The following is a 26,926-nucleotide window of genomic DNA, read 5'->3' as shown; positions in this document are numbered from 1 at the left end:
TTGGCTTGGATGCATCCGACACACTGCAACGAACTGCGATAAGTCTGAAAGTCTCCATAGACTTTAATTGCTTTTGTGGCCCCTTAAATAGGGTAACCCACCACAGGTTTCACCTGCAGGTGTAAAAGGGACTTAAAAACAAGATGAAAAAGGAAAAAACTAAGGAGAAAAAGTTAATTGCATATGGGCTCTTATCAATAAAATGCCTTTTACACCACCAACAAGCAAGAAAATGCCGGTACTTTTTTTTTTTGCCTAAATGTTGGTAATTTTTTTAATTGCAGAAAGCTGAAAAGTTATTTTAAACAAAAGAGGAAAAGTAATCCTCCTAGGAGAAAACGTAGGAGAAAAAGTGAATGAAATAAGGCCTATATGCCCACATGCAATTAACTTTTCTCCTGAGTTATCTCCTATGAGATAATTTTCATATTCTCTTTAAAATAAGTTTTCTGCATTTCAAAACTGAAAAAGAGTCCAAAGTTGGTGAAAAAGTACTATTAAAATTATTTTGAGTATTTTCTTGCTTGCTGGTGGTTTAACCACCTGAGTGGTATGGACAAGCTCGGCTCGTCCATACCGCCGCAGGGGATCCCATGGCCCTGGGTATTTTTTTTTTAATACAAATTGTTTTAGATCATGTAGCTAGCACTTGGCTAGCTACATGTTGCCCCCGATTGTCACCGGCACCCTCTAATCCCCCCGATCGACGCCCTTATACATACCTCCCCCTGGAACTCGGGATGGCGCAGCCTCTCCAATAGCCTCTAGGCATTGCTATAGGGAGGATCGGGACTGCGCATGACGCCGATGACATCAGACGTCATGTCCGATCATCGCCATAGTGACGACAGAAGCTGTTCGGGGAAGTTGCAGTTCTCGCGGGATCACGGCTAGGTAAATATAGCCGGCAGCAATTGGGGGGATCAGAGCGGTGTCGGGGACTTGGGGCGCATGTGTAGCTAGCCTAGTGCTAGCTACACTATATAAAACAAGTTTGTAATAAAAATTTCCCTCCCGCTGACACATGGCCGGTTAAAAGACATTTTATAACAAGGTGTGAAATATCACCTAGGACAGTGATAGACAAACTTGGCTCTCCAGCTGTTAAGAAACTACAAGTCCCACAATGCATTTGCCTTCATGAATCATGACTGTGGCTGTCAGTTCCTTAACAGCTGGAGAGCCAAGTTTGCCTATTACTGCCCTAGGAAAAAAACTCAGGAGAAAAAGCGAATTGCATATGGGCCATAGTGTCACCACTGATTCTGGAGGAACACATGCACAGTTTTCTTAAAGGGGCACTACAGCGAAAAACTGTAAAATTTAAAAGATGTGCAAACATATACAAATAAGAAGTACATTTTTTTCCAGAGAAAAATGGGCCATAAATTACTTTTCTCCTATGTTGCTGTCACTTACAGTAGGTAGTAGAAATCTGACTGAAGTGACAGGTTTTGGTCTAGTCCATGTCTTTATAGGGGATTCTCAGGGATGTATTTATTTTGAAAAGCACTTAATGAATGGCAGTTGCTTTGTCCAACTGTCAAAAAACTGGTGTAGGGAGTAGGGAAGCTGGCCAGCATCATTGTTTAAATCCTTTTTAGCGAATATCTTTATAAAAAATAAAAGCCTTGCTGAGAATCCCCTATGAAGAGATGGACTAGTCCAAAACCTGTCACTTCTGTGAGATTTCTACTACTTACTGTAAGTGAAAGCAACATAGGAGGAAAGTCATTTATGGCTCATTTTACTTTAGAAAAAAGGTCCTTCTTATTTGTACATGTTTGCACATAATTTAAATTTTACAGTTTTTCGCTGTAGTGCCCCTTTAAGGAACTCAGAAAGTAGATTGCTTTAAGATTTAGGAGAATTAACAACTGTTCTCCTGTGGGTTTAGGCTGTCGCAGTTGCTTGTGCCTCTTCCACTAATCTGACAGAATTAATGATGCTAAGACCAGGGTTCTGGGAAGCTCATGCCATCTTTTCACAGATCTCATTGTTACTGAATGATCAATACTATCCTGTCTGTATAGGAAAGTCCTCTTTGTATAATTTTCCCATTTTTCAAACATGAGCAAAAGCAAGCTGTATTTAATTATTTATATAGGTTTCACTAATAAAAATGTTTGCAAATGTTTTAATTATCATTCCACCGTCCCATAGACAGAATATTTTTTGTGGAAAAAAGTTGATTCTTTATATGTTGAGTATCAGAAATTAAAGTCACAGTCAAGAATAAGTGTTTGTGCCCCTTGGACCCTGAACTTATCCAACCCCGAATGTTCAACATGGATCTTTGCAATGTTGAAGGAAACTGCGCCAGCCACATAAATAGTCTGTATATAAAAGTCTCTGCAATAAGCGGGTGCGCACACAGACACTGTTCCAGATAATGGTATTAGAAAGATGTATATGACCACAGTGCACCCTCCACAAAATACTGGTCCTAAAGAGAAGACAAAGCTGGCGTAGCATACTACTGTAACACTCAGCAAAGCAATAACACCCTGCATGTGCTTATAGGGGCAAAAAACAGTATATGCTCTTCCACATTTGCAATCAACAAGACTGAGGCCCACTGGATTGTTGCCGCCTCACAGACCAGGTGAATCTAGCTTTTGGGCTGATATCCAGCTGACACCACAGGAATGATGGCCGACCACTTTCCAGAGTAAGTAAAAGCTTTAATCCAAGGAACTGCACATCAAACTGTTTGTATAATACAGTATATAATAATATAATAATAATATTATACAAACTGTTTGATGTGCGGTTCCTTGTATTAAAGCTTTTATACTGTGTCAGGCTGTTATTGGAGGGTCACCCAGAGGTGGGTGTTGGCATGTATTAGCTGTAAAATGACCTCATTATCCAAGTAACAGGTGGAGCAATCAAAGCTACTATACCTGATTCTGACAAATACATGCAACCCTTACAAAGATTAGTCACTTTCTGCCCCTTTGACTACTGCAGGGATCTTTTAAGTACCCCTGAAGTGAAACGTTAACAAAGCTACTAGCTCCAGCACCAGTTCTCTTTTCACATACATCCCAGGTACTAAGGTGCAGACTCTACTGACAACCAATGGAGGATGGGAAATGTGTTCTGTTGTGTAACTAATACCAATTCTGTCTCTCTTTTCTCTTTTGTTAACATACAGAATAGTGATAAGACTAAGTTTGTGATTGGAATGGATGGGGTCACCTCAGATGCTGGCCTTATAAAACAACAACGCTATGAGTCTGGTAAATTAGTCTCACATTTTTTAGATTGCAAAATCACATGGATCCTGCAATATATTAACCACTGTGCAAAAATGTTTCCTTTCAGGGCAAACAAGCATCGTTCAACTTGAAAAAGTTATTTCTATAACAACAAATGATGTAGAGATATTATTAACACTTAAGGGGATATTAGAAATGATGATCTTACTTCCAAGTACTGGATCTAAAACTACAAAGGGTAAGCAAGTTCAGATATTTACCACACTGAAAAAAGATTAGTGATATATAAATGTGTTAGCAATTGCCAGACAGATTTTGCTTTCTACAAAGAGGTTTACACTATGCGTAAACAGTCCAATGACTGTTTACGCATAGTGTAAACCTCTTTGTAGAAAGCAAAATCTTTATATATCCAAATAGAGATTTTGCTGTATTGAAGTAGTGATTATGAAAGTTTATTACATAGTCATAGGTGTCTGCGGGAAAGAAGTGGAGCAGGTGAGTTAATTTGCCACACCCCTGCCCCCTTAAAAATACGAAACTCCTTACTCCTTGTTATGTCAATGAAATGCAAATATTTCAGAGTTAATGCTGAATTATGCAATTGTTTATGCAAATGTATTCAGCTTGAAAATGATCCAATTGCATTCCATTCAGTTGATCCATTTTCAAGTTGTATTACTTTAATGTGGCAGAAATATTGCACAATCCTGCATCAAATCAACATTATTTGCATCTTGTTGGCCATACCTACTTAATAAAGAATGTAGCCTTCACGTAGGTTGCTCGAACATGGTTGTGTTTAATTAAACTGGGGCTTGTCTAAATATTTAAAATATTAGCCTTCCACCAGAATTTGAGTCCAAACACCATTAAACTGCAAGAGGAAATGTTCTGGTGTTGTGCTTAACCCCCTGATGTATTGTTGTAGCAACAAATGGCATCAACATGGAATGAGAAGCTTACCATATCTCTGCAGGGAATGTTAAGACTTCAAATAATTAAGGATGGGCAATGGGAAATTGAGGGAGCTGTCTTCAATTGAGCACATGGTGTTATGGAATCACGCATGCGCAATTCTAGGACTTTTAACTGCAACATATTGGCAGCACACTATTACATCTGTATGTCTAGTTTTTTAAAAAAAAATTTGCTTTATCAGTACTCTAAAAAAAATGTATGATAGTCAAATTAAAAGGTTGTTCGTGTCCTTTCACAGTGTTTTAACACAAAGTGAGGCAAATTTAATTTGAGGCGATGCTTCTTATGCCCTGACATTGCTCACTATTTTACAGCAGATCTTATTGTCTGCTTTAACCGGGGGGGAGAAGAGCCTCACTGAGGCCTGGTGCACACCAAAACCCGCTAGCAGATCCGCAAAATGCTAGCAGATTTTTAAAAGCCTTTTTTTATTTTTATGAGGCGTTTTGCTAGCGTTTTGCAGATTGCTGCTGCGGATTTCAGTGTAGTACATTTCATATATTGTTACAGTAAAGCTGTTACTGAGCAGCTTTTGTAACAAAACCGCTTGGCAAACCGCTCTGATCTGCCGTTTTTCAGAGCGGTTTGCGTTTTTCCTATCCTTAACAATGAGGCAGAAACGCCTCCGCAATCCAAAAAATGCCTCATCCCGGGAGGATTCGTTTCTGCAAAACGCCTCCCACTGTGGTGTGCACACCCCCATTGAAATGCATTACCCTAGCGTATTTGCAGCCGCAAGTGGCTGCAGAAATGCTCAAAAAGCCACTCGATGTGCCCCAGCCCTCAGATGAATAACAGCTACTGTATTCACCTGATTGTTGTTCCTTTGTTCCTATATGGGGAGCTAGGTTTTGTGCTGTGGTGCTGTCTTTTAGCACTATGGCACTGCTACCTCGCTTCCTCAGGAGATCTGCCTCTGTTACCTACCGTCCAGACCTAGAGCCATACAGCTCCCTGTCTGTCACTCACACATCGCTGCTTCATCCTAGCACCCTTGCTTCCCATCGCTTCACGCCAGCTTGAGTCGACCCGCTGGGACCACCTATGTCACTCTCCTCTGCTTCCAACTTCTGAAAAGGAACACTCAAGCCTTGGCAAAAGCTTTCATAGCTGCTGTTGGGGCTCCCCACTGGTCCACTAGGTGAACAAAAGAGAATCCTCCTAGGGATTCTAATGCAGATTCTCATTGGTCTACCCCAGCAAGCGCTATATAGATGCTTCTGCTGGGGATTTGGTGTTCATTTAAGAATTCAGAAGCAGAGGAGAATGGCAGCAGTCCTGGTATATTGGGTCTGTATGGCTCAAAGTGGCATAGAGCTTACAGGGAACAGCAGTGCCAGGGGAGTTCGGTAGGGGTGCAGGCTGACTCATCCTGGCTATACAAAGACAGGAAAATGTAAATACTTTCTAAAGTGGTATAAAATCTAAACAAAAAGGAGTTTCCCAACACTACTGACAATAATTGTAATTTCTGACTTAGCCACCAAAGCAAAAACAGCAAGCAACGACTATTAGGGAGGAATGCTAAGGAGACAGAACACACACATAGACACACAGGCACACAAATACATACACCACATTAACTCTTGTAATACAAATATCTACTGAAGTAAAAATAATTTGTTCTCATCTTTGTCTTTTTATTAAGGGCTTTGTGGATCTTACAATCATAATGCAGAGGATGACTTTATGTCCAGCAGGAATATATTAGAATCGACTGCAGAAGGATTTTCTTCATCTTGGGCACAGTTACCATGTCCTACTACAGAGCCATCAAAATGCATGAACTTGGACAATGGTAAATTATGTTAGAATGTGCATTAAGCATGTGTACCTCATATGTAGGACATTTATTGACTGTAGTGATCCAAATGGTGGTGCTTTGTTTCAAATGTTATGCCAATATTTGCACATAGTATCATAACCACTTTCTCACATTAGCAATCTAAAAGTGGTGTTTTTTTTCATATTGTGTTATACATTATATAGATAGTATTGTGATCTTTTTTTGAACTGTATAATAGTCGATGTTCATATCCAGATTTCTGGGAGAAATTGATTTTTCTCTTGACCCTGATTCAGTAATATTTTTCTGAGTTTTCCAGCAAGAAATATTTACTTACAAAATGTACAAAATACCTTTTCTGCTCCCAGTTGAAAATACTCGGGAGGGAAATTTGATAAAATTAGGGGAATTGTTTTTTCATCTTGGTGTAAATGCACTCATTTACTTTCCTGCTGTAAGATTTATCTCATGTTTGAGTTTTAAAAAACAAGAAAGGGAAAAAAAAGGCATGTGGATCACTTCCAGAGTCAAGTTATATTCTGCCCTTTGATTTGGGATGGCCTTTGATTTAAGTTAAACAATCCCAGGTTCTAATATTAAGTTGGCCATACACTACTCGATCACATCGCTGATTCGGCTGTGATTCTCCCACAACTGACATTACGATCGATATCACATGCAATAGTGGCCGAAGAACTGCCATCCCTGATCATTGATTATCATCTGGGGGTTAGATTGTGGAGCTGTTTGCAGCATCAATAGCGTTAAACAAATATTTAGCCCAATTCAATGTTTGAATGTCAAATTAGGCTAAATAATGTATACTGTATGGCCAACTTTAGCCAGGACAATGTCTGTGCATTATTCCGGTTTTTGTGTGGGTTTCCTATTTTGTTTCAACATTCCAAAAACAGAGTAGAATTAACTGTCTTTTTCCAAACTGGAATTAGCTGGGCAGTAACACTGGCACAGACCATGCAATTTTCACTACAGATCCTATTCCCAATCGAGAAAAACATCAGATCTGGGAATGTGTATGTCCTTTTGGCTTATTGTTAATTAATATTCAATTGGAAAAAAATTCAGAAGTCTGATTGTAATTTGAAAATAATCACATACCTGTGTACACTAACTTTCTTCTATGTCCAATCAATGTCAGATCTGAATATAGATCTAATCGCTCGCTCGAATTGGTTCTGAAGCAAAAGTTGCATAGTGTGTACCAGGCTTTAAACTAGGACTATGATACTGAGTTTCAGAAGATACTCATAACGTGAATTTCCACTGACCAAGGAAGAGAAAGCCATTCAAAGCCATCTGCTGTTTCTGGCAGCATTTCAATTAACTAGCAATTAGAAGAGCTAACTAGCTATAAATAAAATAAACTATAATTCCCGCTTATGTCAGCAGACATTGTATTTTCTTTTGCTTACCATTATTTATCAGTATGCCAATGTATATTGTATCATATTTTGTGCTCAAACAGATCTATAGCAATGGGCCAAGGAAATCTTACCAATATTATAACAGGTGGTCTTGTGCTCATAGCACCTGTGTGATATTGCCCACTCTGAAATTCTGTGTATATTCCACTAGTTTGCCATAGTTGTAATAGATTATCAATTCCTTTTATAGAATGGTTTGCTCAAGAAAAATGTTCCCAACTTCAAGACCCTTCTGGACCATTTGCCGAATGCCATTTTGATGTGGATTACAGAGAATATTATGAGGTAAAATACACACACAGAATACACAGACTGGCTGTACAAGAGGCTATTGATTGAGTTAATTTGTATAAAGGAAAATCCAGAAAATCCGCACACTCTTGTATGAACCAAGTTCAAAAATTTAATCCAAAAATCGTGACATTAGCCATTCCATAGACCAACGAGTCGTTTCGGGGCCACGCAGGGTCCCCTTTGTCAAGGCAATAAAACACAGAATGGTGCGGATTTTCTGGATTTTCATATTGATATTACTTATCCTGCACCTCCAGGGTAGGTGTGCAGTTCCCCCGTGGATTTAATTTGTATAAAGGGACACACCTGTTCAAACAAGCCTATCAATTGCTTTAGCTATAATTTAACCACTTGACGACCAGGGGATTTTCCCCTTATCTGTGCTGCGTGGGCTCTCCACAGCACAGATCGTGTTTGCAGCATGGCGATCAGACTTCCCCCTTTTTTCCTCACTAGGGGGATGTCCTGCTGGGGGGGTCTGATCGCCACCGGCTGCTTGGGTTTTGCGGGGGGGCTCCTCAAAGCCCCCCTCCACATCGCTATTCGTCCCTCCTTCCCTTTCCCTTCCTCCCCCCCTTGTTGTGGGTGGCACAGGACGGCAATCCGTCCTGCGCCACCTCTAATAGGTTTAGCCTATCAGATGCCGGCGATCCCCGGCCAATCAGAGGCCAGGGATCGCTGATCTCCTTTATGGCGCTGCTGCGCAGCAGCGCCGTAATGATGTAAACACAGGGGATTTCTTCCCCGAGTGTTTACAATTAGCCTGCGAGCCGTGATCGGAGGCTCGCAGGCTGTTCACGGAGACACCCTCCGTGAACTGACATGGAACGAGCGGCCGTTTCCATGGAAACACCACTTCGACCTGCCGACGCTTATCGGCGTTAGGCGGTCGTTAAGTGGTTAAAGCTCACTGTCTCATCTTCTAACCCCTTTGTCCCTCCCACTACCCTCTAGATTGTAAGTTCTCAAGGGCAAGGACCTCTCCCTTGTGTTTTCTGTTTTTGTGCATTTTATCAAATGACCATCTATCAGTATTTTCTGTACTTGTATCACTGGTTGTCCTGATTGTATAGTATGTTGAACTGCTAATGTATCTTTGCTTTCCTGTAACGATTGGTGTCAGCGAGAACAGATTTCTTTGATTATTGGTGATCTGCAGTATCACCAATAATACAGATGCTATACCTGATTATGTGTGATCTGCAGAATTACCAATAATACTAGTATAGCCAGAACCAGGACAACCAATGTAATGATAGGTGCTTGGTGCAACAGTAATGATAGAGATACTTCTCCCAGAGGAGCTCGGAGAGGGGAATATCTCAATATAACAGATGAGAACCAACTCCAGCAAGCTGGAGATGTAGACAGTAGTAAAATAGATCTCCCGAGGAGTGGGTAGAAATATATTGAACAAGTGTACTGATCACCCGAGGAGCGGGTGATTCAGACTATACTGAAGCCACTACTACCTGAGGAGAAGGCAGAGGAGATAATATTGTAGCGACTATTCACCTGAGGAGCAGGTGATTAAGACTGTACTGCAGCTACCGACCACCTGAGGAGCAGGTGATTCAGACTGTACTGCAGCTACTGACCACCTGAGGAGCAGGTGATTCAGACTGTACTGAAGTTACTGATCACCTGACGAGCAGGTGATTCAGACTGTACTGAAGCTAGTAATCACCTAAGGAGTAGATGATACTAGCAGAAGATTCCTCACCAGTGACTAACTCACTGGTGAGGACAGGAAGGTCAGACAAGCAGGTTTGGCAACAGGCGGACAGAAACGGTACAGAGACAGGAAGCTAAATCAGAGTAGTATATCAGGCAGAGTCGGCAACTATATCAGATAGGCAAAGGTACAGAATCAGTGAGCAGAAGAATAGTCAATCTAGCAGAAGGTCAACAAATAATACAATTCAATTAGTACTTTAAGCTATCAACAGAATCTGGCTAAGTGTGGATCCCCAGCTCAGCTGGTTCTAGCACACTTTGGGATCTGTCTAGGTCTGAGTGCTAACACGTAGCATTTGCAACAGCAGACGCGGAGTAACTGTCAGGCAGGTCCTATATATACTAAACGCGTTCCATAGCGCCGCCCCAGTCACTCAGCCAATCCTGAGCATAGCTGGAGTCAGCTGACTGAGTGATCAGCTGACTCCCCTTCTAGATGCATAAAGGTCCTTTCGCTCCGCGTGCGCGTAGCTCTTAGTCTATGAGCGATAGAAGGAACAGGCAAAGCACCAGCATATAACTGTGCACCGGAAACTGCGACGCGAAGATAGCCGCCATGCCGCTTGCTGTTGCGACAGTAGCTCCGCTATCCATTACAATCCCATTATTGTATGTTTTTGTACATTGTACAACGCTATGGAATATGTAGACACTATATATATATATATATATATATATATATATATATATATATATATATAAATAATAATTATAATAATAATATAACTACAAAGGAGAAATAAAAATCTATCTATCTATCGACCGATCTATCTATCTATCTATCTATCTATCTATGTATATATATATACATATATATATGTATATATATATATATATATATATATATATATATATATATATATGTATATATATGTATATATATATATGCCCATAATTATTCATAGTTACTTTTATTCAACCAGCAAGTAATTTTTTTGACAGGAAATTACATAGGTGTCTTCAAAAAGACGATGTACAAGAGGAATTATTGTGGAGAAAAAAAAATTCTCAGCTTTTATATTTGAGCAAAAATTGTCCAGTCCAAAATGACCATTCCTACATACCATTCACAAACTGTCACAGCCTGTGGGAAAATTCAAAGTTATATATCATTCCAAACAGTCCAAGCTGTTCTAAAGCATCCTAATTACCCTGATTAACAGAAAACAGCTGTTTTAATCAACTCAACGGGTGAAAAACAACAGCTCTCTGCAGTTGGTTTATGGACAGTCATGGCTGAAAGGAATTGGACCTTTAGACCAGCAGACCCTCAGGGAAGACCTATAGACAACAGTTTGTGGTTTCTGATCTGGTACCAGAAATAAACTTGTTTCTTACAAATGAAAAACATACACAGTATTGCGAAAATGAGAAATGTTTTATTCCCCCACAATATTGCCTCTTGTACATTGTCTTATTATCTTTTGGGAGACCCCTATGTAATTTCCCATCAAAAAATTACTTGCTGATTGAATAAAAGTAATTTTAAGTCAGAATTTTCCAGGAGTATGAATAATTATGGGCAGCACTGTATACAGTGGGATGCGAAAGTTTGGGCAACCTTGTTTATTGTCATGATTTTCCTGTAAAAATTGTTGGTTGTTACCATAAAAAATGTCAGTTAAATATATCATATATGAGACACACACAGTGATATTTGAGAAGTGAAATAAGGTTTATTGGATTTACAGAAAGTGTGCAATAATTGTTTAAACAAAATTAGGTATGTGCATAAATTTGGGCACCACAAAAAAGAAATGAAATCAATATTTAGTAGATCCTCCCTTTGCAGAAATTACAGCCTCTAAATGCTTCTGTATGTTCCAATGAGAGTCTAAATTCTGGTTGAAGGTATTTTGGACCATTCTTCTTTACAAAACATCTCTAGTTCATTCAGGTTTGATGGCTTCTGAGGATAGACAGCTCTCTTTAACTCACACCGCAAATTTTCAATTATATTCAGGTGTAGGGACTGAGATGGCCATCCCAGAATGTTGTACTTGTTCCTTGTCAGAATCCGTTCTGTTGGCCTTGATTCCCTGGACAGTTTGGTTTTCTATGCAGGTTGCATAGTTCAGTCCAGGGAAAAGAGGCCTTTTTGTCAGTTTGCAAGGCTGACTGATTTGCATTCACTTATCTTGCAATCTGCTTGTCTGCTTCCTTTCAAAGTTTTCAGTATAAATGTCACTTCCTCCCAGAATTCCTTGCTTGTCATAGGTTTTGTTTGGTGAAGACTGACTTTAGAGCCTCAGCTTCTTTGTATCTTATTGCTGAATATTCTAGTGTAGTTAATTATTGGGGAGTGCACTTAGTACTCCTATTAGTGCTGTCAGATTTGTGTAATATTTGTACTGTCTAGTTTTGTCTTGTCCTGTACTTGCGATTACACTGTCTCCAGTGGTGGTTGATAGTGAACCGTTTAGTTTGTTTTGTCTAGAGTAAATGCTTGCTGTTGTCTGGTGTTAGGCAACCGATTAGCAAGTGTTCTCACTATCTGTTTGTCTCTGTTTTCCGTGTTCATTTGTTAGTTAGGGTTGGTACGCTTTTGTCACTGTTGCACTTAACGTGCGGTGACCGCGTTTAGGTAGTTCATTTGTTATTTTCCTTGGCGTTCAGATTGTGGTTGTTTGCTGTGTCTTTCATTTCTCATTCATGCTTTGTCTTTGCTCAGTTTTATGTTTCTGACAGAATCGCCTCTCTTGCGGTTGGCTTTCTTACTGTGGTCTGTTCAGTTGTGATATGTCTACCGTCGCCGGGTGGCGACTAGATTGGTGGACATTCATACAGTCTGTCTTTGTTCTTACTCGTCTTGTGTTGCTGATAGCAATCGCCTCTCTTGCGATTGGCTTTCTTACTCTGGTCTGTTCTGTTGTGATATGTCTACCGTCGCTGGGTGGCGACTAGATTGGTAGACATTCATATAGTCTGTCTCTGTTCTTGCTCTCTTCTGAGTTGCTACTCTGTTTATATTTTCCAGTGTTGCTTAATCGTGCAATTTCAACCTGGCATCTGTGGCTGTGCAGAGGACTTGTTCCTCTGTACTCCACAGCTCCAACTGCTGGTTGGAATTCTCCTCTACAAGTGTATACTGGGTGCTCTGCTTCTGTGATTGTGGGGGTTTCCATCTGCTTCAGCGCACTCGCTGTGTGCTGACTCTGGAAATCGCTCCCAGATCATTACATTCCTCTACATGAATGCCTTAGTGTATTTTGAGCAGTGTTTAGGGTCGTTGTCTTGTTGAAAGATCCAGCCCCGCCGCAGCTTCAGCTTTGTCATTGATTCCTGGACATTGGTCTCCAGAATCTGCTGACACTGAGTGGAATCCATGCCTCAATCAACTTTGACAAGATTCCTAGTGCCTGCACTGGCCACACAGCCCCACAGCATGATGGAATCACCACCATATTTTACTGTAGGTAGCAGGTGTTTTTCTTGGAATGCTGTGTTATTTTTCCTCCATGCATAACACCCCTTGTCAGTCCACAGCACCTTATTCCAAAATTAAACTAGCTTGTCCAAATGTGCTTTAGCATACCTCAAGCAGCTCTGTTTGTGCTGTGGGCGGAGAAAATGTCTCCTCGGCATCACTCTCGCATACAGCATGTCCTTGTGTAAAGTGCGCTGAATGGTTGAACGATGCACAGTGACTCCATCTGCAGCAAGATGATATTGTAGGTCTTTGGTGCTGGTCTGTGGGTTGACTCTGCCTGTTCTCACCATTCATCATTTCTATCTATTCGAGATTTTCCTTGGTCTACCACTTCGAGCCTTAACTTGAACTGAGCCTGTGGTCTTCCATTTCCTCAATATATTCCTAACTGTGGAAACAGACCGCTGAAATCTCTGAGACCGCTTTCTGTATCCTTCCCCTAAACCATGGTGGTGAACAATCTTTGTCTTCAGGTCATTTGAGAGTTGTTTTGAGACCCCCATGTTGCTACTCTTCAGAGAAAATTAAAAGAGCAGGGACACTTACAATTGACCCCCTTAAATACTCTTTCTCATAATTGGATTCTCCTGTGTATGTAGGTCAAGGGTCACTGGGCTTACCAAGCCAATTTGAGTTCCAATAATTAGTTCTAAAGGTTTTGGAATCAATAAAGTTACAACAGTGCCCAAATTTATGCACCTGCCTAATTGGATTTCAACAATTATTGCGCACTTTCTGTAAATCCAATAAACCTAATTTCACTTCTCAAATATCACTGTGTGTGTCTCCTATGATATATTTAACTGACATTTTTTATCGTAACAACCAACGATTTAAACAGGAAAATCATGACGATTAACAAGGTTGCCCAAACTTTCGCATCCGACTGTATATACAGTATATTGATTTATTTAAAATGACACAAATTCTGATGTACACACATCACTATACTAAATATGGACCATAGAAATTCAGAAACAGTCCATAAGAAGGAATAGGGAGGATAGGGGTAAACAATAGCTGCTGGAGAAATAGAATTGTTGGATACTAAAAACAGATATTTCTGTGCTGTTGTAAGTGATAGTAGTGATGTAGTGCCCCTTGCATTTCAGTACTTTACTGTACTGTACAACAGCAGTGTTGTCCCTGACTGGGGGTCCCCTAGACAATTGCTCTGTTTCCTTCTATGAAAGCACCAGCCCTACGAGTCAATAACGCGAAATTGTGTCACATACAATGTACAGTGTGGACAGTGGGTGGAGACAGAAATGTATAGTTACCCCCAACAAATCCTATAGTGAAGCTGTGTTGAGCAATCAGGCTCTCGGATACTCTGATGGAAACACCAGTGCCTCTCCTGCAGCCTTGTTATCAGTGATGTCACTTCCTACCACGGAGAACCTCCATTATATTCAATCAGTGTGATCAGGTGAGATAATGCAATAACCAGTAGAACACACCAGCAGATTTGTATTTGTGAGTAGCCATTGATTTATTCGGTCCTCATACCTTGTATCCCTCTCCCTGAAGGCCTTCACTTGATTTGAGTACATCATATTCAAAGAGAAAAGACATCCATGTTGGTGCTAATGATCAGAACTATATATATAGACAATCATTATTAGGTGCAAAACATTCTAAAAAAATTAAAAACACATAGCTTCATGGGGAACTGGTCAGACAGCATGTATGGCAGTAAAAGTTTATTTGTACATTACACTTAAAATAAGTCTGCAAAGTTCAAAATGTAAACATATTAAAAATCATAATATGTACCATTTTAACAAGACACCAATGTAACACTGAAAAGCCCTCTGGCATGTGTATGAATAAATGACCGGCCGCACACTCACTTTCCTCTGGAAAAGCAAGACACCCATGGAACCCGTGAGAGAGCTTGTTGGGGTAGCATAGCAGAGGATTACAAGTTCCAGGTATAGCCTTGCAGTTTAGACACTTAGGAGAGTGCAGTCTTGTGAGTGTGCTGTCATTTATACACTTCAGAAGGTTTTTCATTGCTACATTAGTGTCTTGTGCAAATGGTTCATTTATTTATTATTTATTTATTTATTGTATTTATAAAGCGCCAACATATTACACAGCGCTGGACATTAGTTTAGGTTACAGACAATATTTAGGGGTGACATACAGCAAAATGACAATGCCTGAATACAAGAAGGACCAGATCATGCAGCACAGTATGAGTACAAGGTAATGCTTAGTCACTGGAGGGGAGCATGGAGATTAGGCAAGTTAGGTTCACTCAGATGCATAGCATGGGTTCACAGTAATGGAGGTGCAAGTTCAGGTAGGACACAAAAGGAGGAGGACCCTGCCCAAAGGCTTACAATCTAGAGGGAGAGGTAAGGACACGAAAGGTAGGGGTTCATATTGTTGTTTTTAATATGCTTACATTTTGAACTTTTAGACTTATTTCAAGTGTAAAAAAATAATACCACCCTACATGATGTTTGTCCAGTCCCCCATGAAACTATGGGTTTTTAATTGTTTTTAGATTGTTTTGCACCTAATGGTTGTCTATATTTGAAGTCAGTTTGCAGTTCTGATCATTAGCACCATCATGGATGTCTTTTCTCTTTAAATATGTTGTTTGTGGTTTCTTCCATGGTGGCACTTATTGCAGTGCTTATCAGTTTAGTTTAGTTAGACTCTTGTAGTTGGGTTTAATCAATTTGACTATATGTGACTGGTGTGTGGTCTTTAAATAGACAAAATAATCCCTCAATTCCCAAATAAATAAATAGGAAAATGATTGAGCTACAGAAGGTTTCCTTGCTACACTTTGTTGAATGCCAAGTGATTTTTCTATTCTGTTTTTCATTTGTTGTCTTATGCTGTTGTATTTCAATTGCAGAGATGTTTAAGTCTCACTTGTTTAAGTGAGGACCTCACTACTGGCTTATGTAGCTCACTAGAGAGCTATGCACAGGCCTGTGCTAAAAATGGGATTTTCCTGCAAAACTGGAGAGATGAAACTTGCAGTAAGTTTTGTATTCATACTCTTTATTTAATAAATTAACACTTAACTTCACACAGCTGGTTTGGTTGAGTGTCTACTATGGCTCACTCACACTATGCATTTGTAAATAGCTGCACACTGATAGGTACAGATCAGGTGGATTCAGCACAATGGTTTTGGCTGTGGGGTGTGGCTGCAGCAGGTGGTTTATGCAACAGTGCGGATGCCAAAGAGGTGTGGCCTTAGATAATTATGGTCAGGCATGGGTATGGAGGTTAGGGGTCGGAGTAGACGGAGGAAAGTTGTATTGCCTAGGGTTAGAAGGTTTGGATCAAGTAACATTATATGAAATGGGTTAGGGTATTCTTCCGAATGGGAAAGAGGTTGAATATCAGAAAGAAGGATCACTTCCTGAAAATTATCTGAATACAATAAATATTGTAGCAATAACTTTTTGATATTATTACTAATGACAGTAACTGACACGCCAAATGTTTTATGAGTATAGCAAAGTCTATCTACACATTTAAAAGTTTTAATTCCCTCTCTCCTGTTTCCTTCTCTCCCCCTTCCCCTCCTAACAAACACAAAGCTGGCCCTTTCCTGACACAATTCCCACTCCTATACTCACATGCACCCCTGAAAGTTCAAGTAACAATACCATGCTGGGGCTTTTATATGGGTCTCTGTTAGTCTCTACATGGGTCTCTGTCTATATGGGTCTCTGAGTTTCTGGAGCTTGGCTGCCACATCATCACAGAGGAGAAGCCTCTAGCAGTAATATGGTGATCTATGGGAGGAGATGTGGCACTTATGCCACTCAATCCCCCCCCCCCCTTAGTGATAGCCAGGAAAGTGTGGTTGTTAAAGCCATACACCTCTCCTCAGTAGTTTAAGTGGCCATTATCACAGCAGGAAAGGGCTATGGTTGAGGTGGGGGCATGAAATTGTGAGAGTGTTGTGGGGTTTCTTGGGATGCTGTATGGGGGTTTTGGGGCAGTGGAGTTGTGCCAAATTACTAAGATGTTATCATTCAGTATAATGCTGTACAATTATATGTCTGTACTGATTTTAACTATTTGAATATAACTATTTGAAAAATCAATAAAAATGTATTGGAAAGAAAAAAAAATAAGGGCTTTATCTAAAATGCATTCCTAGTTACCCTCCAACGAGAGTAAAGAGGAGGGATTGGAGATTGAGAAGAACAGTGGTGTACTTGGGATTGGGGGGGGGGGGGGGGGTATAGTTTAAATTAAAATTTATGGAATCAAATACCATAGTAAATTTAGTGTTGGATTAGCTGACAATTCTATATTGTGTAGGACAGAAGACTTATTGTACATTTATACTGACATTCAAAGACAAAATAGTGATGTAGGCAGGTAAAGGGCAAAATAAACTTTCATCAGTTTCATTTTAATTTTCTGAAAAAGTACAAAGAGCACATCATTTTGCATAGTAAATCTTTCTGGAAAAATATTTTTAAAATCGTGGTGAAGGGCAAAAACTTCTGGCTTCTCTTGCTGTCTGCACTGTCAATGTAAGATTTTCCTTCTCTTTCCGTCAAAGTTGCGTGGTATATCTGGTCAGAAAATAATGAAAAATCTACTCAACCATTATGCAAACAATAATACAAATGTGATAGATGGACTGATCCCTCCCCACTAGGCTTCAAAACTGTGTTTTCAATGTTGTTTCTCAGTTGGACTGTTTTGCCCTCATTTTTTCAGTCAGGGTAGTCTCAATGGACTAGAAAAAAATAGGGAATATCTAGCAGGGACAAAGACAGAAATGAAAAAAATGAACCTTTCTAACTGTAACAAATTACAAATTACAAAACAGGGCTTTTACTTGAATTCCACTATGGCTATGTTTCTCAGTTTGCAAAGTGGGTTGGGCTTTTTATTATGTAATAATACATTTACTAACAAATATCCAACTTATATATATTTTTTTTTTAAAGAAGTGGAATGCCCAAACAACCAGGTTCTCCAATATACGTACATGTCCTGCTTTCCATTTTGTGCCTCATCTTCTCACGTTTGTGAGAACCTAGGTCTTTTCATTGAAACTTGTGGATGTGAAGATGGACTGTATCTGAATAGTGAGAACATATGTGTTTCCAAGGAAAACTGTGACTGCCAACACCAATATGGTGTAATTCAAGCTGATGACGGAATTGTAATTGATGGTTACCAGTGGTAAGAAAATACTTTAATTTCTCTATTCTTTTATTTTTGAAATAGCCACTTGGTAAAATGTATACAGTCTCTACAGTTATTTTAAGTTAATTCTGTCAATTGTATGTAATATGTATGGGCAGGACGAGTGCTTATTAACATTGACTATGTTTTATTTCAGTAAATGCAGTGAAGGCAATGTCATCTGTCGATCTGGTGGGAACCAGCAAGCAGGTCAGAATTTATTTTTCTTTATCTAATAATATTACTAAAGCAATTCGCTGAATTTATAATAATCATCTTTCCACATGTAAGAAGTCAACATTTTTGAACATATTCAATGAATAATCTGTAAGGCAAGGAACACAGTAGTCTATTTTTGTCCTTGTTTACTGCACAGAAAAACTGATTGAAGATGAGAACTCATGTTAATCGATGGGCTAGTTCACACTTGATGTATTTTTCACACACAGAAAAAAACACTGACATCCTGCAGGATAATTCTGCACATTTTGTCAGTTTTCTCTATCTATTACTTTACCTCCTGTGAAAAAAACACTAGTTTTTCTGCACGCACGCACGCACGCACGCACGCACGCACGCACACACACACACACACACACACACACACACACAGTGTTCAGAAAACACACGCAGAAAAACGCATGCAGAAAACTCAAAGACAAGTGAGTTTATGAATACATACAAGAATAATGCTTCCCTCTAGGTTATAGGAAGTGATTTAGCTAAAGATAAGCACATTAATAAAAATATAAATACATTTTAGAATGGATTAAGAGTTAAGGTGTGTATAAAGAGAGATTTAAACAAGATAAAAAATAAACAGTTTAAAATAATTCATACAGCTGTATTTCTTAATATGTACCAAACTGCTGTGTTAAATCCCAATACCTCCTTAAAGAGACTCTGTAACAAAATTTTCAGCCTTATTTCTTCTATCCTATAAGTTCCTATACCTGTTCTAATGTGTTCTGGATTACTGCAGCCTTTCCTAGTTGCACAGTGGCTGTATTATCTCTGTTATATAATCTAATCTTCTTTCCTCTGATGGCTTTGTCGGGCTCAGTCACTCAGGCAGGAATGTGCTGCTCTCCTTGTGATAGGATAGAAGCTATACACACCCTCTCAATGCCCCCTGCAGGCTCTGTATGAGTCACAGACTGAGCTCCTGTCAGCCTATCACAAGCTGGTTAGAAGCCATGTCTTTTGTTTGTAAACTGCCTAAAACTGGCAATTACAAGCTAGGATTGCAGCAGGGAGTGGCAGAAACAGCACAGAGGGGCCCAGGAGAACATATCGAATAGAATGGTATGCTTTTTATTGTAAGAATTTTAGAGTACAGATTCTCTTTAAGTACAGACCACATTACAGATTCTTTCCATGATTTACTTTCACCAGGCTACTCACACCATGGGCCACTTTTTCACCTGAGTTTTCTCCTAGGTGAAATTTTCAAACTTGTCAATAAAATGCCTTTTAAATAACCAACAAGTAGAGATGGCCCCAACTGTTCGTCGGCGAGCATTATTCTGCGAACATCAGCTGTTCGCAATTAATGGCTAACAGAGAACATTTACCCCCTATACATCATTATTGAGCTAAACTTTGACCCCTTACCTCACAGTCAGATACATGGCAGCCAATCAGCTAGCACCACTTCCTGGACCCCCACCCCTATCAAAAAGAAATTGCGGTGGCCATATTGGATTAATTCTCTGCTGGCTGCTGACTGTTAGTGAGAGCAGGGTCAGACTTGCTGCAGATAGGTAAGGAAAGCATTAGCTAGGCCTGTGTCTTTGTTCCTCACTAGCTGTGAAAGCATCTCAAACAGCCCTTTTGAGAGCTAGTGCATCAGTGTTTTTTTGTGTGTGACACTCCACAGCCCATTGACACCCAGAGCTGTGAGCACACTACTGCTGTTGCCTCATTAACCACTTGAGGACCTAGGGCTTTCTACCCCTTAAGGACCGGCCACTTTTTTTCCATTCAGACCACTGCAGCTTTCACGGTTTATTGCTCGCTCATACAACCTACCACCTAAATGGATTTTGGCTCCTTTTCTTGTCACTAATAAAGCTTTCTTTTGGTGCTATTTGATTGCTCCTGCAATTTTTACTTTTTATTATATTCATCAAAAAAGACATGAATTTTGGCAAAAAAATGATTTTTTTTAACTTTCTGTGCTGACATTTTTCAAATAAAGTAAAATTTCTGTATACATGCAGCGCGAAAAATGTGGACAAACATGTTTTTGATTAAAAAAAACCCATTCAGTGTATATTTATTGGTTTGGGTAAAAGTTATAGCGTTTACAAACTATGGTGCAAAAAGTGAATTTTCCCATTTTCAAGCATCTCTGACTTTTCTGACCCCCTGTCATGTTTCATGAGGGGCTAGAATTCCAGGATAGTATAAATACCCCCCAAATGACCCCATTTTGGAAAGAAGACATCCAAAAGTATTCACTGAGAGGCATAGTGAGTTCATAGAAGATATTATTTTTTGTCACAAGTAAGCGGAAAATGACACTTTGTGAGAAAAAAAAAGAAAAAAAAAAGTTTCCATTTCTTCTAACTTGCGACAAAAAAAAAAATGAAATCTGCCACGGACTCACCATGCCCCTCTCTGAATACCTTGAAGGGTCTACTTTCCAAAATGGGGTCATTTGTGGGGTGTGTTTACTGTCCTGACATTTTGGTGGGTGCTAAATTGTAAGCACCCCTGTAAAGCCTAAAGGTGCTCATTGGACTTTGGACCCCTTAGCGCAGTTAGGCTGCAAAAAAGTGCCACACATGTGGTATTGCCATACTCAGGAGAAGTAGTATAATGTGTTTTGGGGTGTATTTTTACACATACCCATGCTGGGTGGGAGAAATATCTCTGTAAATGACAATTTGTTAATTTTTATAACACACAATTGTCCATTTACAGAGATCTTTCTCCCACTCAGCATGGGTATGTGTAAAAATACACCACAAAACACATTATACTACTTCTCCTGAGTACGGCGATACCACATGTGTGGCACTTTTTTGCACCCTAACTGCGCTAAAGGGCCCAAAGTCCAATGAGTACCTTTAGGATTTCACAGGTCATTTTGAGAAATTTCGTTTCAAGACTACTCCTCACGGTTTAGGGCCCCTAAAATGCCAGGGCAGTATAGGAACCCCACAAATGACCCCATTTTAGAAAGAAGACACCCCAAGGTATTCCGTTAGGAGTATGGTGAGTTCATAGAAGATTTTATTTTTTGTCAAAAGTTAGCGGAAAATGACACTTTGTGAAAAAACACAATTAAAATCAATTTCCGCTAACTTGTGACAAAAAATAAAATCTTCTATGAACTCGCCATACTACTAACGGAATACCTTGGGGTGTCTTCTTTCTAAAATGGGGTCATTTGTGGGGTTCCTATACTGCCCTGGCATTTTAGGGGCCCTAAACCGTGAGGAGTAGTCTTGAAACGAAATTTCTCAAAATGACCTGTGAAATCCTAAAGGTACTCATAGGACTTTGGGCCCTTTAGCGCAGTTAGGGTGCAAAAAAGTGCCACACATGTGGTATAGCCATACTCGGGAGAAGTAGTACAATGTGTTTTGGGGTGTATTTTTACACATACCCATGCTGGTTGGGAGAAATACCTCTGTAAATGGACAATTGTGTGTAAAAAAATCAAAAGATTGTCATTTACAGAGGTATTTCTCCCACCCAGCATGGGTATGTGTAAAAATACACCCCAAAACACATTATACTACTTCTCCCGAGTACGGCGATACCACATGTGTGGCACTTTTTTGCACCCTAACTGCACTAAGGGGCCCAAAGTCCAATGAGTAACTTTAGGATTTCACAGGTCATTTTTGTTTCAAGACTACTCCTCGCGGTTTAGGGCCCCTAAAATGCCAGGGCAGTATAGGAACCCCACTAATGACCCCATTTTAGAAAGAAGACACCCCAAGGTATTCCGTTAGGAGTATGGTGAGTTCATAGAAGTTTTTATTTTTTTGTCGGCGTACCACATGTGTGACACTTTTTTGCAGCCTAGGTGCGCTAAGGGGCCCAACGTCCTATTCACAGATCATTTTGAAGCATTTGTTTTCTAGACTACTCCTCGCGGTTTAGGGGCCCTAAAATGCCAGGGCAGTATAGGAACCCCACAAGTGACCCCATTTTAGAAAGAAGACACCCCAAGGTATTCTGTTAGGTGTATGGCGAGTTCATAGAAGATTTTATTTTTTGTCACAAGTTAGTGAAAAATGACACTTTGGGAAAAAAAACCAATAAAAATGAATTTCCGCTAACTTTTGACAAAAAATAAAATCTTCTATGAACTCGTCATACACCTAACAAAATACCTTGGGGTGTCTTTTTTTCTAAAATGGGGTCACTTGTGGGGTTCCTATACCACCCTGGCATTTTACAGGCCCAAAACCGTGAGTAGTCTGGAAACCAAATGTCTCAAAATGACTGTTCAGGGGTATAAGCATCTGCAAATTTTGATGACAGGTGGTCTATGAGGGGGCGAATTTTGTGGAACCGGTCATAAGCAGGGTGGCCTTTTAGATGACAGGTTGTATTGGGCCTGATCTGATGGATAGGAGTGCTAGGGGGGGGGTGACAGGAGGTGATTGATGGGTGTCTCAGGGGGTGGTTAGAGGGGAAAATAGATGCAATCAATGCACTGGGGAGGTGATCGGAAGGGGGTCTGAGGGGGATCTGAGGGTTTGGCCGAGTGATCAGGAGCCCACACGGGGCAAATTGGGGCCTGATCTGATGGGTAGGTGTGCTAGGGGGTGACAGGAGGTGATTGATGGGTGTCTCAAGGTGTGATTAGAGGGGGGAATAGATGCAAGCAATGCACTGGCGAGGTGATCAGGGCTGGGGTCTGAGGGCATTCTGAGGGTGTGGGCGGGTGATTGAGTGCCCTAGGGGCAGATAGGGGTCTAATCTGATAGGTAGCATTGACAGGGGGTGATTGATGGGTAATTAGTGGGTGTTTAGGGTAGAGAATAGATGGAAACACTGCGCTTGGGTGGTGATCTGATGTCGGATCTGCGGGCGATCTATTGGTGTGGGTGGGTGATCAGTTTGCCCGCAAGGGGCAGGTTAGGGGCTGATTGATGGGTGGCAGTGACAGCGGGTGATTGATGGGTGGCAGTGACAGGGGGTGATTGATGGGTGGCAGTGACAGGGGGTGATTGATGGGTGATAGGTGATTGGCAGGTGATTGACAGGTGATCAGTGGGTTATTACAGGGAAGGACAGATGTAAATATTGCACTGGCGAATTGATAAGGGGGGGTCTGAGGGCAATCTGAGCGTGTAGGCGGGTGATTGGGTGCCCGCAAGAGGCAGATTAGGGTCTGATCTGATGGGTAACAGTGACAGGTGGTGATAGGGGGTGATTGATGGGTAATTAGTGGGTGTTTAGAGGAGAGAATAGATGTAAACGCTGCGCTTGGGTGGTGATCTGATGTCGGATCTGCGGGCGATCTATTTGTGTGGGTGGGTGATCAGATTGCCCGCAAGGGGCAGGTTAGGGGCTGATTGTTGGGTGGCAGTGACAGGGGGTGATTGATGGGTGATAGGTGATTGGCAGGTGATTGACAGGTGATCAGTGGGTTATTACAGGGAAGGACAGATGTAATTAATGCACTGGCGAATTGATAAGGGGGGGGGGGTGTGAGGGCAATCTGAGCGTGTGGGCGGGTGATTGGGTGCCCGCAAGGGGCAGATTAGGGTCTGATCTGATAGGTAACAGTGACAGGTGGTGATAGGGGGTGATTGATGGGTGATTGATGGGTAATTAGTGGGTGTTTAGAGAAGATAACAGATGTAAACGATACATTTGGGAGGTAATCTGACGGCGGGTTTGCGGGCGATCTAATGGTGTGGGTGGGTGATCAGATTGCCCGCAAGGGGCAGGTTAGGGGCTGATTGATGGGTGGCAGTGACAGGGGGTGACAGGGGGTGATTGATGGGTGATAGGTGATTGGCAGGTGATTGACAGGTGATCAGTGGGTTATTACAGGGAAGAACAGATGTAATTAATGCACTGGTGAATTGATAAGGGGGGGTCAGAGGGCAATCTGAGCGTGTGGGCGGGTGATTGGGTGCCCGCAAGGGGCAGATTAGGGTCTGATCTGATAGGTAAAAGTGACAGGTGGTGATAGGGGGTGATTGATGGGTGATTGATGGGTAATTAGTGGGTGTTTAGAGGAGAGAATAGATGTAAACAATGGATTTGGGAGGTGATCTGATGTCGGATCTGCGGGCGATCTATTGGTGTGGGGGGGTGATCAGATTGCCCGCAAGGGGCAGGTTAGGGGCTGATTGATGGGTGGCAGTGACAGGGGGTGATTGATGGGTGATTGACAGGCGATTGACAGGTGATTGACAGGTGATCAGGGGGGATAGATGCATACAGTACATGGGGGGGGGGTCTGGGGGGGGGTCTGGGGAGAATCTGAGGGGTGGGGGGGTGATCAGGAGGGAGCAGTGGGCAGGGGGGGGATAAAAAAAAAAATAGCGTTGACAGATAGTGACAGGGAGTGATTGATGGGTGATTAGGGGGGTGATTGGGTGCAAACAGGGGTCTGGGGGGTGGGCAGGGGGGGGGTCTGATGGGTGCTGTGGGCGATCTGGGGCAGGGGGGGTAAAAAATCAGTGTGCTTGGTGCAGACTAGGGTGGCTGCAGCCTGCCCTGGTGGTCCCTCGGACACTGGGACCACCAGGGCAGGAGGCAGCCTGTATAATACACTTTGTAAACATTACAAAGTGTATTATACACTTTGTATGCGGCGATCGTCGGGTTAACATCCCGCCGGCGCTTCCGTATGGCCGGCGGGATGTTGCGGCGGGTGAGCGGCGCCAGGCGGAGGCGGAGGATCGCGTCACGGATGATGCGATCGCTCCGCCCATGCCCCTACAAGGACCGCCGCCAATTGTCAATACGGCGGTCCTTGCGGGGTGCACTTCCCGGCCGCCAATTGTCAATACAGCGGTCGGGAAGTGGTTAACCTGCCTGGCGTTCTATTAAGATCGCCAGGCAGGCTGCGGGAGGGTTTTTTTTTAATAAAAAAAAAAATATTTCATGCAGCCAACTGAAAGTTGGCTGCATGAAAGCCCACTAGAGGGCGCTCCGGAGGCGTTCTTCCGATCGCCTCCGGCGCCCAGAATAAACAAGGAAGGCCGCAATGAGCGGCCTTCCTTGTTTTGCTTACATCGTCGCCATAGCGACGAGCGGAGTGACGTCATCGACGTCAGCCGACGTCCTGACGTCAGCCGCCTCCGATCCAGCCCTTAGCGCTGGCCGGAACTTTTTGTTCCGGCTACGCTGGGCTCAGGCGGCTGGGGGGACCCTCTTTCGCCGCTGCTTGCGGCGGATCGCCGCAGAGCGGCGGCGATCAGGCAGCACACGCGGCTGGCAAAGTGCCGGCTGCGTGTGCTGCTTTTTATTTGAGCCAAATCGGCCCAGCAGGGCCTGAGCGGCAGGCTCCGGCGGTACTGGACGAGCTGAGCTCGTCCAGACCGCCCAGCAGGTTAAGTTGCAGGCACAGAACCACTCCAGTGCATAATTATTTTACTGTATTTTGATAGTACTATTGCATTTGTCTGTGTGAGAAACTCCACAGCCCACTGACACCCAGAGCTGTGCATAATGTGATTCCTGCCCTTTAGTGATTAGTGACTGTGCGTCAACTCCTTAATTTTTGGTAAGACTTTTGGCATGGATCCCCCTCTGGCATGCCACAGTTCAGGTGTTAGACCCCTTGAAACAACTTTTACATCACATTTGTGGCGATATACAGTCTTTTTAGGTTTTTCACCTGTCCATTGAAGTCTATGGAGATTCGCCAGATTCGCCTGTTTGACGGAAATTGTCGGAAGTTTGTGTTCGCGAACAGAAAATTCTATGTTCATGACATTTCTACCAACAAGAAAACAAATACTCAAAATAATTTTGATAGTCCTTTTTTTTACTAACTTTTTGGCACTTTTACAATTGCAAAGTGCTAAAAAGTTATAAATCAAAGATGAAAAATTTTCTCCTTGGTGAAAAAGTTAATTGCATATGGCCCCATCTTCCCTCACTCAGCCAGGATCATAAACAGGCCAAAGAGAGACCTTCTCACCTTATACACTAAGCATTTTTATTTGTTGACTCTGTACACATTACTTCCCTCTTTTTGATTATGATGTTATCCATTCAGTCGTATCTGACGCTTGGTGATTCTATGGGTTAGCTCTCTCCATGCTGTCCGATCTTGTACCATTTCTGCCAGTTGCCTTAAACTCAATCATGTGTCAGCTTTGATGTGTCAGCTTTTTAGAGTCCTGTAATTGGCTGAAATAACTCTTTTCAACAGGTTTTACTTCTCTTCCCTTAGGGTAAGGTTAGGAGAAAGTGGAACCAGGATTAAGATATTGTTGGAGCCATGTGTTCAGGAGTAAATTAGCTGACAACTGAAAGCCTAGGAGAAAAGCACCCTGTATTTTTTACATATGTATTCTGTGTGATAAATGTAAAATCAGCATCAAGACATACAATATTCAGTATTGTGTGTTTACTATTTTTTTTGCAATTATGGCCAGTGGATTTGATCTCTCCATTATTAAAGGAATCCTTTAGCAATGTTCACCTTCACGTATTCATTCCTGGACGTTCCCAAAAGGCAAGGGGATGTTTGATGTGCTACTTAACCCATTAGCACTGGCATGGGACTTTGTCGGGGGCGGGGGGTGGATGTTTAGCCTGCTCTCCACCTCTGCAAGGCATTTACGACTGCTGGAATGCTAAGCACCCTAGACAGGAACCCCTTTCTTGCTACCATCACCTATTTCTT

At 41.6% G+C, this 26,926-nt stretch overlaps 1 protein-coding gene across 1 annotated transcript in view; it reads left to right on the top strand.

Moving 5' to 3' along the window:
• LOC137562298 (mucin-19-like) overlaps window positions 1–26,926 on the top strand; it is a 177,343-nt gene that overhangs the window by 1,115 nt on the left and 149,302 nt on the right. Inside the window, exons 3-9 of the mRNA XM_068273632.1 lie at window positions 3,161–3,245; window positions 3,331–3,462; window positions 5,854–6,003; window positions 7,627–7,721; window positions 15,773–15,899; window positions 17,844–18,081; window positions 18,242–18,294. Of these exons, the coding sequence (XP_068129733.1) occupies window positions 3,161–3,245; window positions 3,331–3,462; window positions 5,854–6,003; window positions 7,627–7,721; window positions 15,773–15,899; window positions 17,844–18,081; window positions 18,242–18,294 (880 nt within the window). The remainder of the gene's footprint in view (window positions 1–3,160; window positions 3,246–3,330; window positions 3,463–5,853; window positions 6,004–7,626; window positions 7,722–15,772; window positions 15,900–17,843; window positions 18,082–18,241; window positions 18,295–26,926) is intronic.

This window comes from Hyperolius riggenbachi, chromosome 3 (genome assembly GCF_040937935.1).
Source record: "Hyperolius riggenbachi isolate aHypRig1 chromosome 3, aHypRig1.pri, whole genome shotgun sequence".
NCBI classification, from domain to species: Eukaryota; Metazoa; Chordata; class Amphibia; order Anura; family Hyperoliidae; genus Hyperolius; species Hyperolius riggenbachi.
The sequence above is the reverse complement of the archived record's forward strand: the minus strand, read 5'-3'. Positions and strand labels throughout refer to the sequence as shown.